This window comes from Antrostomus carolinensis, unplaced genomic scaffold (assembly GCF_000700745.2).
Source record: "Antrostomus carolinensis isolate BGI_N321 unplaced genomic scaffold, ASM70074v2 scaffold13937, whole genome shotgun sequence".
NCBI lineage: Eukaryota > Metazoa > Chordata > Aves > Caprimulgiformes > Caprimulgidae > Antrostomus > Antrostomus carolinensis.
In genome coordinates, this window is record NW_010328140.1 from 115579 (window position 1) to 133643 (window position 18065).

The 18065-nt window shown below is 39.6% G+C and overlaps 1 protein-coding gene across 1 annotated transcript in view; it reads right to left on the reverse strand.

Moving 5' to 3' along the window:
• Positions 1–779: 779 nt before the first annotated feature.
• Positions 780–18065, reverse strand: part of LOC104528213 (opsin-5) — a 30569-nt gene continuing 13283 nt past the window's right edge. The window contains exons 3-6 of the mRNA XM_010172149.1: positions 7165–7264; positions 5079–5183; positions 1879–2102; positions 780–1220 (exon numbers count right to left, since the gene is read on the reverse strand). Coding sequence (XP_010170451.1) covers positions 780–1220; positions 1879–2102; positions 5079–5183; positions 7165–7264 — 870 coding nt within the window. The remainder of the gene's footprint in view (positions 1221–1878; positions 2103–5078; positions 5184–7164; positions 7265–18065) is intronic.

The following is an 18065-nucleotide window of genomic DNA, read 5'->3' on the forward strand; positions in this document are numbered from 1 at the left end:
GGAGACAGATCAGTAAAATTAAAGGCCAGCTTCTTTGAATCTTAATGCTACAGCCAGGCCCTGCTCATGGGGAAGGTCAGGGAAGACGGAAATAATTCTGGAGACCAAGGATGGAAAGGATGGAGCCACTGTTCAGGCAACGGCGACTAGAAAATGCCAAGATCCACAGCTCCTGGCGCTTGCACAGACACATTCAGAGTCAGGCCCAGGCGGTCAGACACAGACCCAAGCAGGCACAGGGCTTGGGAGCCCCATGGCGGGCAGGCCCGGGCACCCCACAGGGAGCACACGCCTTTGCATACCAGCTCACAGCCACTGGAGCTGCCGCGGCGCCGCAGCCACCTCAGCAGGGTCCATCTCCTCCTGCAGTCCGGGCTGTGCAGCAGCACGGAGCTAAAACGATCCCCTATGGATGAGACTGTTGAAGAGCAAAAAACAGATTTGGAAATGTAATCTCCTAATTAATAACATTTAGATAGGAATATATTAGTTACTTTTGCTAGCTAATGCCTGCTCTTCATGAGTCGGTCTTCCTGCCTGCATGTGAAAATCGAATGTTTCTGGCACTGAGTGTGCTGCCCATATTGTAATGATGTGCTTCGTAGCGTTTTGTACCTACATAGAAGGAAAACAGCACTTTGCTGTCTGATTTACTTGTATAGTCATTGGTGCTATAGCAAGAAACAGATGGACTGGAAATTAGGAAGTCACTCAGGTGCTGATCTGAAGAGGGTCTTCCTGAACACAAAGTGGATGCACGTGTTAAGTGGCTGCAAAACTTACAGTCTATCACATTCAATATCAGGGTTATTAGATGGTGTATCGAGAATACCAAAATACACTTCCCTTTTTGCTGGAGGTGGAGTGTTCATTGGACTTCCCACCCCAGAATCAGGGCTTGGTGCAGGGCGCTTTTCTCCTGCATACTTCTCTTCTTTTTGGGAGTGTTCCTGTTGTTTTTGCTTGAGGTTTTTGAACCGTTTGAGCTTCACAGGGTCCTTGACTTCCTTGGCACAATGGAACAAGAGGAAAATGTCCCTCCGAAATTTGGAGCTCATTCCAAAGTAGATAATGGGATTGTAGAAGCTGGCAGACTTGGCAAACAAACTGGCAAGGATGCTGGTAAGATTTGGCACAGGGTAGCCATAGGCAGACCATATAGAGATGACGGCATATGGTGACCATGCAATAATGAAGGCTGTGCAAATGACAATAGAAACCTAAAAGACAGAAGAATAGTCTTAAATCTATTCTGGAAGATGACATTAGGAAAGAAATACACTGGGAATAGTAGTTTGGACACTTGGTTGGAAGGAAAACATTCAGGTTGTCCTGAGGGTATGGCTCACAGGAGAATACAGGCAAGCAAAAGGTTTGCTTTAATGGAGCCAGACAGACCTAGAAGCTATATATCAAATTTTGGCATGGTGGTGTGCTTGAGCAATGCCTCATCTAATGGAATTAAAATAGCTACAGTCCTCTCTATGTTTATATGAATTCAGGTTTTGGGTAGACTTAAGTCAATGGTAAGTAAATTGAAAGCTCCACTGTAACTTCTGTTTATACTCAGAAGTAACATAACTTCTGAAAGAAAGTGCATATGCCAAACCAAATTTTTGGTTTTGTGCTGCATAACCCACTCCAATTATATTTAGATTATTTTTCAGTGTAATGTAGCACCAATATTAGCTAACTGACAGGGTAGGAGTTTTAAACAAACCTCATATTCTTCTCTGAGTTCAGACTCTGTCACTAGAGATTACAGAGAGATGAATTGTGACTGATTGGTTTTGTTCTCTTCTGTTCTAGTTGAGACCAGTTTTTGGAAAGATAGATTTCATTGAGATAAATCCTACCCAACATGAAACACAAACTCACCCTGGTGACATCCCGCTCCATCCTCCTCTGTCTGCCTGTGGGATCACCCAGTCCTGTTAATGCATGGCTTAGCTTGACCGTATTGATAATTGACACATATGAGAAGACCATGACTGTGACAGGTAGGAAAAAACAGCAGATGAAAATGGAGACAATGTAAGACTTGTAGATTGTAGAGAAGTTGGCTTTTGCCCAGTCTATCTCACATGTGCCATACATGCGATCTGGAAAACAAAAATAAATTGGTTAGCATGTTTAGATCATTTATCTGCCTTTGAGCAATTTATTTATCAGTTCAAATGCTGTATTTTTTTATCTTTTAAAGAGTAAAGAATAGATTGATCTCTCTAATTTAATAAGCCATGACATATTTTCCTACATAAACAATTTTTCAAGACCAGCTAGACTGCAACAAGTTTTAATGCATATTATCAGTCTGTTCAATTTACATCTCCAGTGTAAATCCATAAGGCATAAACTGGCTTCAGGATAGGAAATTGTGATACTTATTAGGAAAAAAAAAGTAATAATTCAGTAGGTTTGATATTCTTGAGTGTTATCTACTCTTATTTGTCATAATCTTCCAGATAGTAACTTCCTAAGATGAGCACTGCAACAGTATAACAAGCAATTGTAAAGAGACAATGTTCTAAATGTAAAAAGTCACTACTTACATAGAAAAGTAGGAAATAAAAATAATCTTTTTTTTTTTTTTTAATAGGAACAAAATGGCAATGAAATTTTTACTGTAACAAGAGCCATGAAAGTAAACTGATAGAGCTGATGATAAAGATTATGGGAAGATGAAACATACTTAGAAAGATACGAGACCTTTTGCTTAATGAGAAGTTTACATTTCTGCAACTACAAAGGAGTTGCAGGCTCTTAAAAATGAAGTCAGGCAGATCGCAGGGTCTGCAGCCAGTGGGATTTACAAAACAACACTAGTTGATCAGGTACTTAAGGGAAAGGCAGAGAGAATAAGGTGCAGTTTCTGCTTAAATACTTTTATGAATAACAGTTGACTTCTTTAGACCCTCGAATGTGTTTGCAAATGTGTCCTGATAGAAAACCTGAGTTTGATAGCATTAGGGGTTTTCTGTAGATTGTGAACTGCTGATTCTTCTTTTTAAGTGTAAAAAGCTGTTTTTTTCTGACAGACATGGCAGCAAATTGAATCATAAATAAGTGAAGCATGAACCAAAATTACTTAAGTCAAGCATTAACAAGTCCTGGAGATACAATACAGGTGAAGCCTGCATGATTTAGCAACAAATCTCTCCCTGACATCCAGTTATAACTTTGAAAAAAAAAAAAAAAAAAAAAAGTCCCTTAATTCCTCACAGGTGATAGGAGGTTTAGACAGGATGAATTAAAGGAGCAAAAGATTAAAATCTCTTTTATGATTCTCATCAAAAAGAGCTCAGTATTTTTATCACTGAAAACTCTAGGTGTTGCTGTCTGGATGTGTTCAGTAATAGAAATAGATTTTTGTTTCCTTTGCCATTTTCATCACTAGACCTCAAGATTCAAAAAGATAACCATAAAATCTGGCTTAATTCCAGGTTCCTGGTTTGTGAAAACTTTTGACTGAAAAATTAAAGCAGCCTCCAGATGACATAAAAAAAAAAAATCCTGCAGATTTTCTGTGAGTCAGAATTCAGAACTCTGTCTCCCCTCTCCCCAGGGACACTGGTAAGCACCATTTCCAAAAATCAGTGGGTCCTGGGGACCCCTGCAGCTGAAGTGTAGAATGAAAGGTCTGAGGCAGCTGGGTGTAATGCACTGTGGTCTACCAGCATCTGCTGCCTGCACCACTGCCTGCTGCCCGACTTGCCATTGCTGGGCTCCCACATCTCCATGGGTGCCCTAAATGGAAATGTGTTTAGAGTCAGATAGCCCAGGAACCTGAAACTGCTGTGATTCTCAATAGGGAAAAGTGCTCCTAGAAGAGCTCTTGAAGACCACTGTCAAGGAATTGAATCCAAAGTACAAACAGGATCCATGGGGGCACTTGGATGCCCTGACAAGGCAGTGATGCCCAAGAAGTCCCTGGCTCCAGTTTAAGGCCAAAAAGAGACATCAGAAATCCTTCTACAAATGAAGAGCTAATAAGATTAACGTAAAAAGAAAACAGAGATAGCCACAAGATACACAGAAAATGACCAGTTCAACCCCCCACAAGTTTATGACATATCCAGAGTGCAAAAAAATTTTATGACATAAAATTAGAACAGTCTAATAAACAGTTTGGTTTTGTCTCAAAGAAAAGATCCATTGAGCCTAATATCCTGGTAACATTTTGGTTTGGGAAGGATAGAAGATTTAACCAATCATAACTTCAAGGATCCAGGGATACCTTGAAGCTTCTGTGTTTAATAAGCAAGAGGTTATATTCCCATAGCTGCTTTAATAAGTCTTCATAAATTTCACAACTTCTCAAAGGATGCAGATGGCTACAGGATCCAGGCAGATAACTGCTGGACAGCTTCAATCACATGATTGGAGTTGTTAGGATTCCTATATCATTACCATTTATACTTACAGTTTTGTTTTGTTGAAATTACAGAGACTTATTTTGAGACAATTTTTCCAACTTTTCCTCATAAAGAAATTTTCTGATGTGGGAATGCCTCTTAGCCATGGAATTACCACCGTGTTCACTATTCAAATTTTTTACTTGCCCCTTACCACCTCCTTTCTTGCTATGGCTTTATCTTGCACCCTAATCACTTCTTGGACTGACAAACTTTCTGACATCTTCTTCTTCTGCTGTGTTAGTTTTCATATTTTCAACAAACTGTTTCACCAAATCTTTCTAGCTTGTCTTATTATAGTCTCAAGTTTAACTTGCTGGAACTTGTGTTCAAGATTAGCTTCCTAATCTTGACTTTTTTTGAAGGATGTATTTTGATAGTTTCCTTTATCTCATTGCTTAACAATGCCAAGTAATTCTGGCCTCTCTTGTTTCACAGGTAATATGCGCTTGGTCCAAGTCTTTCCTGTGATATCTTCCAAAAAAATCTCTTTATAGCTGTTACCAAAGCAGGCAACACTCTGTGTATGTCATGTGTGATGAATGATTTTCTCAGTTCCACTAATAATCTGGTTTATCACAAACAGCAAGCAAGAAAGGTAAGTATCTCTGTTCAGTTAAGTGGAAAGGTGCCAAATAAGTGCAACTGAAAGATAACCGTTACCTGTATAACTGCCCCAGCCAAGTAATGGAGCTGCTGACCAGAAGAAAGCTGCTATCCAAATGAGAACCAGAGCCACCATCATACTGCTGTTGCTGATGCAGTGACCTGCAAATGGCATGGTTTAGTCAGAACACAATATCTAGAAAGGCAAACATATCTCTGAAATCTAAATGCACTCCTATACCAACAGCTAATAAGGAAAATACAGGTATTTAAATATTAAGACAAAAATGCATATTCATAAGAAAAGCTTAAATTTGAGAGCATTGGTCAAGTTTATGTCCAAGACCATTTGTGAACAGTGGAAATGAATGGCTTTTAAGCAGGAGACAATGTCTTTGTAGATTCTGCAGAATTAGCAAATTCTATGTTAGACTTGTATTTTACAATTTTGTAAAAGCAGGAAACCGTTAGTTGTATGTTAAGTTTTACACAGAAACAAACAAGCTAAGTTTAAATTCAGAAGATTTTCTTATCCACTTCAAGGTTTTCCCTGATAAAAAGGAGAAAATACATTAGATGCTGAAACTACATTTGCCATTCAATATAAATTATTTAATCTGTCCTGCTGTTGCTGTACATTGTGGTTATTTCTTCATTTATGTGGGAAATACTTATGCATCCACCAATCTCCATTCCTCAACTTTTCTGTAATGTTATACTGGGTAACTGCTCAGATTTCCTCAAGAGGCAAACATAAATTATGAACACCCTCAGATAAACATGTGATACAGCTTTGCAAAAGAGAAATGTGGGTTTTAAATATGACTTCATAATATGCAATGAGTGTAAGATGTAGAATACATCACAGCCAAATTGTAGCAGCTCCAACAGCAGTTTGTGTTGAAAATTAACTTCAACAAGTCTATCATTACAACAAACCACAGAAGAACTTCCTGCAGAAAAAAGACCTCCCTGTAGAAGTTCTTTTCACAGCTAATACTACTCATGCTATTAGAGAGAAATACTCATATGATGCATTCAGTATATTTATGCGTGCTTTACCTGTGGACATTAATAGGTTCCCGCCTGAAAGATGGTGCAAGCCTGTCATAACAAAGGCATGCAAACTGATTATACATTATCTAGGGGAGAATATATGATATGGAAGGTGTAGGTAAAAATAAGAGAAATTACATAAGGCTCCTAGTGGAAGTCAGTTTTCAGGAGAGAGGAGGTCCAGGATGAATGGTAAGGAAAAGTTCCTACTGATCCTGTGCAATGCACTGTATGGGGTGAGTGTGGTGATGTAAAGAGGTGTAAAGGGAAAGGGGTAGGTGATGGCATGTTTGTATAGGCTTGCTGATGAAGGCTTCACAGGGCAGGAACGATGTAAAGGATTTCAGACCAGAGTTGTAGAGCGGGACACTCGTATGCCTTTACAGAGGCATTTATACCAAAGGTTAAGGAATAAATGAAATTAGGAAAAAAAAAAAACAACAAACACCCCAACAAAAACCCAAACAGAGCGTGTTTAGTAAAAGGTTTCTAGCATTGGAGAGAGTAATAAACAGTTTTTTGAGGTATTCAGGTTACAGATCAACAGGCTGTGCAGTGCTACAAAAGCTGGAGGCAAGATGTGCAGACTGAACGTTCCTAGTGCCATCTAAAGCAGTCCATGGTGCCTGCTCTGTGTAAACCCTGGAAAAACATCCTTAAGAGTGAAAATGGATGTAGGGCAGCCTTTTGAACCAATGATCTTATCATCAACTGTAAAATTCCCAAACATCACCTCATAGAAGATGAAATTTGTTTCTTACAGTGAGATCCAGACAATGATGTATGCATCACCTAGGAGTCATTGAAGTTGCATTTTGAAGAATACAGAAGGTCAGTGGGACCTATGGTATCTTTGGCACAAGGGCGAATTTCACCCTGGTGACCAAAGTGTACTCGTAATAATTTGGCTTTTATTGGGGTTAAGCCTGAAGGATTCTATGCAAACATGTTTGTAATGTAAATGACTGCATTATATCCTGTTTTCCAGTGTATATAATCTATATTTAATATAGCCTGTGACTGAAAGAAATGCAGATTTTTCACCAGGTTCAATGAATGCAGAACTGGATGTGTCTTTATTCCTTACCTCTCTCAGGATGGCAGCCTTTGATGTAGCGAGTCACACTAATTACTGTAAGGGTATTAATGCTAACCAGGCCAAAGAGAAGTGTCAGGAAGCCATCGACCTGAAAAACAAAGCAGTGCAGGATGTTCTTTTACTGCAGAGAGCTGAAGGGGAAAAGAACCACAGGGGTTGCTCCTGTCATTTTCATGTTAATGCTCTTGAAAGTTTTTCCAGAAACCCAACTAGCAGGGAAATGTAAAATGTCAGGTGCAGTTATCTTCTATAGGATCAGTGAGCAAGTAAATCTTCAAAAGTTATATAAGTGCTGTCATGTATATAAAATAAACAAGCAAACACACCCTTACATCTATGCATCCCTGAAATTACTTGCCAAATGAAGGAGAAAAAGGTTGAACTGAGAAGAAAAAAAGCCCTGAATAGGCAAAAACACACTGGATGCAGCTGCCCCACTTAGGCAGAACAAACATGCAAACTGAACCCATGAAATTCAGACCGAAGAAGGAAGAATGTAGGAGGTAATAGGCTTGGCCAAGTGAGAAAAGCTTTTTAAAAAATTAAATAAAATAATCTAAAGCTAAATTGTTCCAATAGCTTGAGTCTCAGTGTTAGTGCTACTGATTGACTGCTATTTATTAAGCCCTGATCCTCACCACCTCTGACTGACGCAGGCAGAGCCGTACGGCTGTGTAGGCTCCCACTGACGCCGGTGTCTCAGCGACCTACGCACAGGATGGTTACAACTCTGAGGGGTTCACTTATGGGTATAGGAAGGAAGTTGCTGCTGACTGTAGTGGAGATGGATGTAGCCATCTGCTAGGGAGCACTATATGACTGGAAAACAATCCACAAAAACGCTGAAGGCAGTCCTTTTTTGAAATCTCACAGTGATATACCAAGCTGGCCAGAGCAGAGGAGCTCTTGGAGGTGCCAGTTTTACACTGAGTGAAGCAGGAATATTAAGCAAGTGTTTCTGGACTGTAACTTAGCATTCAAGTGGTGAAACTACAGGCGGGAAGGCACATCCTTATGCTATGGGAACAAACTCTGTCCTTGTGTGAATGGGCACAACTCCTGTGGAATTCAGTTTATCCCAGTGCTGAATCTGGGGCTTTAACCCAGGTTTAAAGCTGAGACCATGGAAGATTGTCTAAATTAAATTGGGGGAAGGGTTAGGAAAGGGCTGCTTCATCATTTCTTTCACTGGTGGTTTTTCTTGCTACCAATGCCCTTATATTGACTCTGTATACTTAATGCCAACTTTTACAGACCCACCACATTTTAAATCTACATCCACCTGTGCTCCATTTACAATCAGCTCATGCTTGGTGTATAAAATACAACCATGTTTACACAAGAAAACAGACTTCCTTGGATGTTTCAGCTGCTTGCTAGAAGCTGCACTTGGCTGAATTTGGCCCACTGTGCGCTGTGGAGATTGGTGAAATACTTGGATATTGCAAATATACTCTGCAGTTCATCAGCCTTTAGTTCTTAGATTAGAAAAGAAGCAGTATTTCAGCAATGGTGCAAAGAAACAATTTGAAATTAAGTCTAAAGAGCTATGAGATTGAATAGTAAAGTAGTAGGACAAGCTGCTTAGTGTCTATCAGTTAGCCCTCCGATGCTGAAACTAGCTGACTTTTCCTGAATTACACTGGTGTATGTTTTATGACCTGCAGATGTGACCATTACTCTTCCATGTGCCCTTCCCAGATGTCAGAACAAAGAGAGACAATTATATTAAGTGATCAGTTCAAACAGCCCTTGAGCACACTTACAAGGGAGGAAAGTGGGTCTAAAAATGCACTCTTGCTCTTTACCATTTAAGATGAAACTGTCAGGTTAAGGAAGAACAAGCCAAAACGTTTTCTTTGGAGTGGTGCCTTGCTAAAAAAAAAAAAAATAAAAAAATAAAAAAATGCAGATTTACCTAAATTGACATAGTTCATAGGACCGAGCCATCATCAGTGCCACATGTCGTTTTCACACTATTTCATAACACCATTTCAGCACATCAAAATACTGTTGCTTCTGCTAGTGTGGGGGACTATCATCAGAGATTTGACCAGGGCCATATGGCTAGTAGGTTGCTAAAGTGGCAGCAGTCTCCTGTGTGTGGCTGTGCTAACTGCCCCCGTGCTAGCTATGGACCCTGTGGTTTAGGAACAGGTGACAGGGTGAAATGGCAAGGAGAAGAGAGAGCTCTGGGGATGACAAGAGTACCAGAATGAAATTAATAAGGGAGGTAAATGAGGTGGTTCTCAAGCTGCAGAACAGCCCATACAGAGGCCACGGCATCTGGAACATTAAAGCACGAGGGAGCATCCAACAGGGTAGGATCCTCAAACCAGTTGCCTCTATCAGCAGCAAGTTAGCTCTTGAGAACTAGCTATGCATACACCATTTCCCAGCAAGTCTACCGATTCTGCAATACTTTTATATTGGTGTCACTGAGACATACGTCTTCAGAAGAAAAAGAGGGATCTTAATCTAGTTGTAGCCAGCCTACTTCAAGCATACATCTACTGGATATGGAAGAAAGATCTGATACTTCTTCTGCTCCTGAACAGACAACACTGACTGTGGATAGCAACTGAAGCAACTGCTTGGACCCCAAAGTAGTTAGTAACAGAAAAACTGCTTTAGCATTGTCCCGATTTCTATAGGCAGAGATACTGATATACGTAGGTAACAAAAATATATGGTATTCTCAGTTTTTTGCATCTTTAAAGACATATGCAATGAAATCCAAGGAATTACTAGAATAATAGATAACATTTAATTACTTTGGAAGATGCTCTTCCCCTTCCCCGGTTCCATTTTTCCTTTTCTTGTAACCTATCCCCCAGCCAGCTTCTTCCTTCCACAGTCATAATATTTCCTCCATTTTTGTGTAATGCAGTTTTGTCCTTTCTGTTATTACTTATGATCAACTAGCAGCAGTGTTAATAGGCAACAGTGAATTCTGCCATAAACCCAAATTTGATTGCATGGTAATTTTGATCCACCAGTTTTGCTTTTTACCCATTAAGAAACAGGAGCAGATTAGCAGTTTTAAAAGCTTTTGTCTCAGTGCTATACCAATATTACTCCCTTGGCTATATAGATACTCACAGAACTTGCTCATTATCTTTATGCTGCCTGGAAGCTAAGACATATCTGAAGAAAAGGCTGTGTTTTTTCAACTTTATCCTTGCACCTGATTTTAAATCTCACTAATGTTCTTGGTGTACTATTTACAACCCACAATACATAAAACTCCTACTGCATGAAAATTCTTTTCTACCCTTTGTTTCAACACAGGGAGAGTCAGGAATCCCCAGTGCACTATCAAATTTTTATCTATGAGCTTGGGTGTGCCCCACTTTTACTACCTTTAATATTTATGCATCCCCACTGAATTCATAAGGGTTGTCTTCATTTAAAGCACACAGAGTAAAATATAACCTATTGTTATAATTAATAGATTAATCAAGGTTTAATGGCACAAAAACAGATTGCCAAAATAGCTGTTACATTTCAATTTAGACCAAAACACCGATCTCGCCGGCCAGAAAGGCTGCAGCGCTCCCTCCTCTGGCCAAATGGTGAATCTGTTGCAATTTTCTCAAGTCCATTTGTTTCCCTTCAGAACCACAATGTCCTGTCTTTTTCTAATACTAAAGATGAGATAATGAATATGTAAAGAAATAGATAAACTTTAAACAGGAATTATTTTTCCATTGCATATACTTAGTAATAAGCTCTCTCAGAATAGTTTTTGAATATAAATCAGATTATTTCAAGATCATAATGTAACTAGATAGTAGCACTAAACCTCCTTCAACCTCAAGAGACAAAAACGCATCTAAACAAAGCTTTAAGAAATAAATTTGGAAAAACAACTGTGGGTACCTTTGAAAAGAGTATGTTTTAAAATTTAACAAGTTGTTAAAATTTCCAGTAAGTGAGAAAAATATTCCACTCAATTCTAATGACAACAGAATTCTCCCATCCCTCCAATATATCAATAATGTATCAACTGGACTATAGTAACTCTTCTGTCAAATGGAAGAACTACCAAGGCTCGTAATCTAGGTCAGTCTTCACAGGAGACTGCTTAAAACTCCCAATGCATAGTGTTCCTAGAGCACTCAAATTGTTTCTTTAAGATTTACTACAATACAGGAAGTGAAAGAAATTTATAATCTACCAGTTTCCACAATGTCTTTTGCTCACATGACATTGCTCTGCTATGATTGCAGTCTGCCTTTTAAAAGGTTTCAGCAGGCGTCAAGGGTAGCTCTTTGTTAGAGGTGATTGCATTAACCCAAGCCATTATAGGTCTCTGACACAAACAGCACTTCATTTACTAATAAACAAAAACTGACATGCTACAGCATTAGATAGTTCAAGCCATTAAGTGAGAGCATCAGACACTCAGTATTTTGCATTCACCAACTGATTAAACCTTTTTGTTGATGGCATATATTTTAAAAATAGGGCAAATATGAATGCAATATTTAGTCTATGCAACTATGTGTACAGATAATGTAATTATATTAGCTATACTATACAGTTAGATACACATTTAGTGCCAGCTATTATATGCAGGCTTTAGTAATGTTAGAGAATCCATAATAACTCTGCTTCTTTGCTTGTAGCTATTGTATACTGGGTTAGTCAAATGAGATTCAACATACGCTTACTTTGGGCTGTCTTTTAGCTGTTAGAGTTGTAGCCCTCTCAGGTCACAGGTTATACTCGCAGTAGTACATGCCCCTATCAACAGGCACAGTTATGAATGTAACAACCCCACCACGTGCACATCATTTAACAAATAGATAGAAATTTCTTTCAGAATTTTCTTATACAGCCTCATCAGATTATAATCTTGCTACAAGTTCTCCATCTCCACATCCTTGGAAGCACATACTTTCTAGCTCTAGGTTGATGCTATAGGACTATGGCAGGTTTTACGTCTCTCCCATCCACCCTTGAAGAATGAATGGGGAGGAAGCAACCAAGCATGTAGCTCACACCACGCAATGATCCAGATGCAGTGGAAAGATTCCCATCTTCAGGCTGAATGCTGTATTGCCATTGTCTTTCTGTGAATTACTGTAAAGGGAAATTAAGAAGCACTAGATGGGAACTCTAGCATTGACCTCTGGGAACATCTGTAAAACTCTTTTCAGTGGGCCTCAACCAAAACTCCTCTCCACTTGGTTATGTTAATTCAGAGCCTACTTGTTTCCTGCTAGCAGCACCATTAATATAAACAAATACACAGACAGATAAAAGAAGAAAAGATGCTCATGAGTCATCCGTCTCATCTTTACATTTCCACAGAAAGCAAGGCTTGGCTTTGTGGCCTGTGGTGATCCTACCCCAATAACTGAGATCCATTAACATCAAATTAATGTCACACTTTTATTTTCAAAGTAAAGAAGTAAATCTTTGCCTTTTCAGAATATAATGGTAAATGTTTCTGGAGTCCTACACATGTCTCAAGGGAAGCAGAGGTCCCACAGACAGTTCATGGGCTCTACCAGGACAGCTCAGAGATTACAAGTGATCCTCCATGTTCTCCAAAGTACAATCATCTGTGCTGTTTCCTGGCAAGAAGGAATCTGCTTACATAGCCACCCTCATGTTAATACAAGGTCATCTCTGATTGCTGGCTAAATGCCTACCAGTGAATTTATTGTTCTGCTCATAAAGCTTCTAGGCACGCGGCAGGGCAGGTTAGTGATGGCACCAGCTTGGCCGTTAATTGACCAAGACAAGAACATGCTGTGTCCCTGAAAGCTTGAGAAAGCAGCATGGCTACTAGGAGATGTCTTAGGTTGATACTCTTGGATCCTCTGGATCCTGTACTGAAATATCTGATTTATCCCAAGAAAATGTTTATAGTCCTAAAACGGGTATGGGTTGTAGGAGTTTTCATATTACAACTGTGTATGATAAGATGGACATGATAGCTCCTAACAGGAGAGTCACACACATTGCCAAGGAGTCCTAGTAGCCCAGGGAGAGCCTGGAAGGAAGTGCAATGAGAAGGTTATTATTAAAGAGCTATCTGGGAAGCCACCAGGTACAACGTCATCTCTTTTGCAGGGAGAGAGGTGTGGAAATACTGGATGTCATGTCATATACAGCCCATTGCAAGCAGCAGAATCTTGTCATTGATTCAGTCAGCACAGGATCAGGACCTGAATTGCTTCCTGCACACTAGTGGTGTACTGACTTAATGGAATATTGTGAAATAGAAGACGAGTAAATGTGAGGTAGGACTATTTAAGATACTTACAGATATTATCAGAGTGATCTTTAAATTTTGTTAAAAGTCAGTGAGAGGATGTGGCACACATGGAGAAACCAGAAGATCATTAATTGTTCAGCTCTGTGGTGAGAAAATCTTGAATGATCACAGAAAGTGAAGGACAGCATTTTTGGAGAGAAAAATCAGCACAGAAGAATGAGGAAGGCTACTATTTCCCACATAAGGAAACAAGAAAAGGATGTTTCAAAGCCCTTTGAGAGGAAAAGCTAATGCAGGAATCAGTTTAGGCTTTGGAAATTCCTGGTTCTGTAGAAGCACTATCAGGCAACATACGTGCTTTCCAGGCTGCAGTGTGTGGTTTGGTGGCATGGGAGGGGCTATGTCAGAGATGTTAAACAAGGAAACAGATAGTCTGAGCATTCATAATTTTTCAAGCACCAAATGTATAACTTCCCTAATTTGTCACAATTGTCTGCAGAAATAATAATAATCAGGAAAATGAGGAAGAATTAATGGCTAATGAAAACTGGTGTAACTTCCTCACAGTTGCATTCGTTACACTGAAACGTGCTAATGGTTCTGTTTGTGGAAAGGCAAGGAAGTAATTTTTGCATTAAAATTTAGCTCATAGATGTCTACATGAGTTGCTTTTACCTCTCTGACTGCACTGTGCATACTCTTCTGATTATATCAAGGTGGACCAGAAATAAAGAAATAGAGAAGACTAATGTCTCTGCAGCCTTTTTGTTTTTTTTCAGTATCCAAATATCAGTTATGCAAGGAAAAAAGAATGATGATACATTCTAGTGTTCACATTTGGAATATAAATTTTTTTTTAGAAAAACATATCTGGGAGAGTAATATTTTTATAGCACAGCATAGGAAAAATAAAGGGCACTCTTTTTTTGAATTTGCTTTATAGATCAGTCTCCACATCCTACCTTTCACAGGGAATCAGTGTGCTAAGGTGAGCTGAATACAGAGCTAATGTTACACAGATTTTCTTCAGCACCTTTAACACCTGTTTTATCTGGTAATGCTTTTAGTGATAGTTCCATGATTTGACTTTGGGTTATTTTCATCTTATTGAAATGTCAGGAATAATAAGCTATATATAAGTAAAATCCCAGCAATATCACACCACAGTACTTTGCTAGGATAGTCAATAACTATTTTTCACTCCCTTTTTACATTTAGTTTAGTTTCTTTTAACATCTTATCGATAGATAGCTGAACATTTTTCAGCTAAGCAGACGTTCCTGCGCTATTACGATTTGAGAAAAAAAATCTGGTTTCTTTCTGGCCTAGCCTCAATCCTAGAGCTCCATGCTTCAACACTGGGTTATACAGTGATATTGCAAGACTTTTTTACACCAAGCAAGGTCGACCTAGCTCAGTCTTTGGATGGGAAACCTCTCCCAAAGTTAACCTACTGCAGAAAGCTATGCTGAGGATGAAGGTACTCCTACAGTGCATGTTCTGGCTCCACTGTGCACAAGTACTAGTAAACTTGAGGTGTGTTTGCACACACTGTTACCCACAGGGAACAAGAGGAAGAAACACATGGAAGAATGTCCAAGTACTCTCAGATGTGGACAAGGATAGTTACCGCAACTATCACTATATCTCCCTGTAGCTAGCTGGGCGGGAGGGTGAGCAGGACCAAACCTTTATCCACCTCGATGGACAGTGCTAGGGGTAAAGATGAACAGTTGTGGATTTGTCTGGGTTTTATGAGCAAGCTCTGTTGCGAGTAGGTTACTCACATGGATGGCTGCTGGGGAAAATGAGAGGCAGAGGTGGGGGTGAGACATATACACAAAGGGTGCTTGTTACATATAGAGTGAGTTGAAAGCAGGATGTTCTGGTGAAGGAAAAAAAAAGGAATGGATGGTGGAGCAATGTGAATGGGTGGTTACGCTGGAAGAAGTTTAACAGAGAAGGTATACAGATACTGAGCAGCAGTGATGCTGTCTGCTCTTTTCTTCAGTAATCTCCCAAGTACTGGGAAGGGACTGACATTGCTTTTATTACCTGGTCACACAGACTGCTGAGCTACCACTGGTCAGTCATCTCACCCAAAACATGAGGGAATACCATACCACATACGGTAATACCTGAACACAGAGTCAAGAGAGTCAATAGCCTAGCTAAGTCAACAATTGGTTGCTTTTACCAGTTATATTAAATGGACAGAAATCAAAGTTCTTCAAATCTACTCTACTTATAAAAGAACATAAATGCCTTTAGGGTTTTTGATTTATCAGACAATTTACAGAATATGTTGTTAAAAGAAGAGGGTATTAATCTTCTGTTTCCTTCTCAGTCAAGATTTAGCAATATTTTACTATCCATGTATAGGAAAAGAGATAAATGCATGTTCTGAGAAAGCAAATGCCATCAATAAAATCTAAAAGAATTTATTCAAGATTACAAGGCCTCCTCTCAAAACTTCTGAAAAGAGCCCATAAATTTTCATCTTACTGATCTCAGAATTTCCTACTGTTGCAATTCTCCTTTTGGTGTTTCATATCCTCACCTCTAATTTTTACAAAAGATGGACATTATTTCTTCTCAGAAATGTCATACTAGACCTCTAAACATTTAATAGCACCATAAATGCTGGATTTTTTAAGTGCTAGCAAGAGGTAGTGACTGGAAGCTGAATCTACAAAAGGGGGTAAGGGCCACTGTGCTCAGCTTTGCAGGCTCTGGTTGTTTGCTGGGTGCAAGGAGCATTATGGCTCTGTGCTTGGCTCCTAGATTGGACACAGCAAAAGCTGGTGAGCAAATGGGGATCCTAAAGTAGCCAACAGAACAAAATGAGGGGTTTATCTCACCTCCCTTTTGATTTTTAGTGTCTTACTCCAGGCCACAAAAGATTGGAATTTCTTGGTATTCGCAGGCATATCCTTCACTTAACTGTGCAAGACCTTTCAAAAATCAAGCAGATTCACTGTGAAAAGCAGAAGGATAGCTGATCCATTCTCCCTTTTCCCCCATGGAGCGTGTGGAAGAGCTGGATTCACTTTTCTCCATCCAAAGGTGTTCAGATCCACATCCCTTGCCAAGGAACATAGGCCCCAAGACAATTTATCCTATCAGGATGCTCCACTGTCCTTAGAGCAAACAAATACCATGGCCAGAGACAAAGAGAAACTCCCTATGTGACTGGTTGGACACCTATTGGCAGGAGGGGAGCCCTCCTTGTCCAACAGCAGCATTGTTAAAGCAGGGGTATTGCACATCTAATCTAGCTTTTCTTAAAGATCCCCATTTATCTGGAATTTCAGCTGGCAACTTGATCAGCTACACCACCACAATTCAGAAAATTCTGCTAAAGAAATCCCAGACATTTCTGTGGGTCACGTGCTCCTCAACCCATGTACACCAAGTCTGACACTTCTAGAAAATTTTGGACTTCCTGGTCACACCATGCCCTTTCAGGATGCACATGTAAACAAACACATGCATGAAATGTGGGGCTTAGTGCTGCTCACTGCATTGCCAGTTGTTTCTGTCCAGGGTATGTCAGATGGAAATACAGAAGAGCTGTATAAAGCATCAAAGCATGAAGCAGTGCAGGATTCAAAACCAGGTTTCCTCACTGCTAGGTAATAAACCTCACCACAGGGTGAGACAGTCCTTTCTCTATCTCTCCTGCTCCCCTTGGTGGCTTTACTATTCTGCACAACACAAAGCAGCTTCAGCAAAAGAGGGTGAAGGCAGGTCCTTCCAGGCTGGCCCTTGGTGGGATGGTGAGGGTAGGCTGCAGGGACAGAGGCAGTGTGGGCTGAATCCTGTCAGACAGGTTACTGTGGTGCTCACTAATATCTCAAAGTGGAACATAATTTTTTTTCGGTTCCTCCTGAGGCTGTTTCAATGAAGAGCTGGATGTGCCAGGGTTGTTCTGACACCATCTGGCTGGCCAGATGGACCAGGGATACCTAGACTGATAGTGAGGGGAGTGCATCTGCTATAATAGCGTCAGTCATCACGTCGGTGGCAGTGGGTAAGTCTGTGATGGTGCTGTGACCTGGAGATAATCATGCTGTGCTCTCTTACACACAGCCGAGATACAGCTTATACATAAGAAACAGTCAGAAATAAGTAATGTTTTTTTGAAGAAGCCTATACTAAGTGAGCACATGATAAGAGCAGTCAATGTGCTTGACCCTTGTAATAAAATTCTTAAGTATGTATAAAATTAATGTCAAAATAACCAAATTGTATTTTAAAATGATAATTAAAAAAAAATTTAAAAAAGAAGAGTGAATTAGTGGAAACAAGTTTAAACTGAAGTATCAGGATTATGAAGAATTTCAAGTTCTAAGGCATTCCACAGCCCATCCTTGGTTTCTGACATGACTACATTGCACCTATAGGGATCAGATAGGTTATAATCCTTCCCCTATATTTAGAGGCTTCCTGAAGCCTGCATCTTTTTTATTCACCACATGATTAACAGATACAAGACAAAATTTCTGTTGGTTGATTAATAAGGTTTAAAAGAAACTGTGGTGTTTACCTGCAGAGAATTAACATTTCTCTTCTTCCTACATGTAAGACCATTTGCACGCAATGTTATTTACAAGTTTCAGTGCAAATTCTAATTCAACAGAACATACAAATAAAA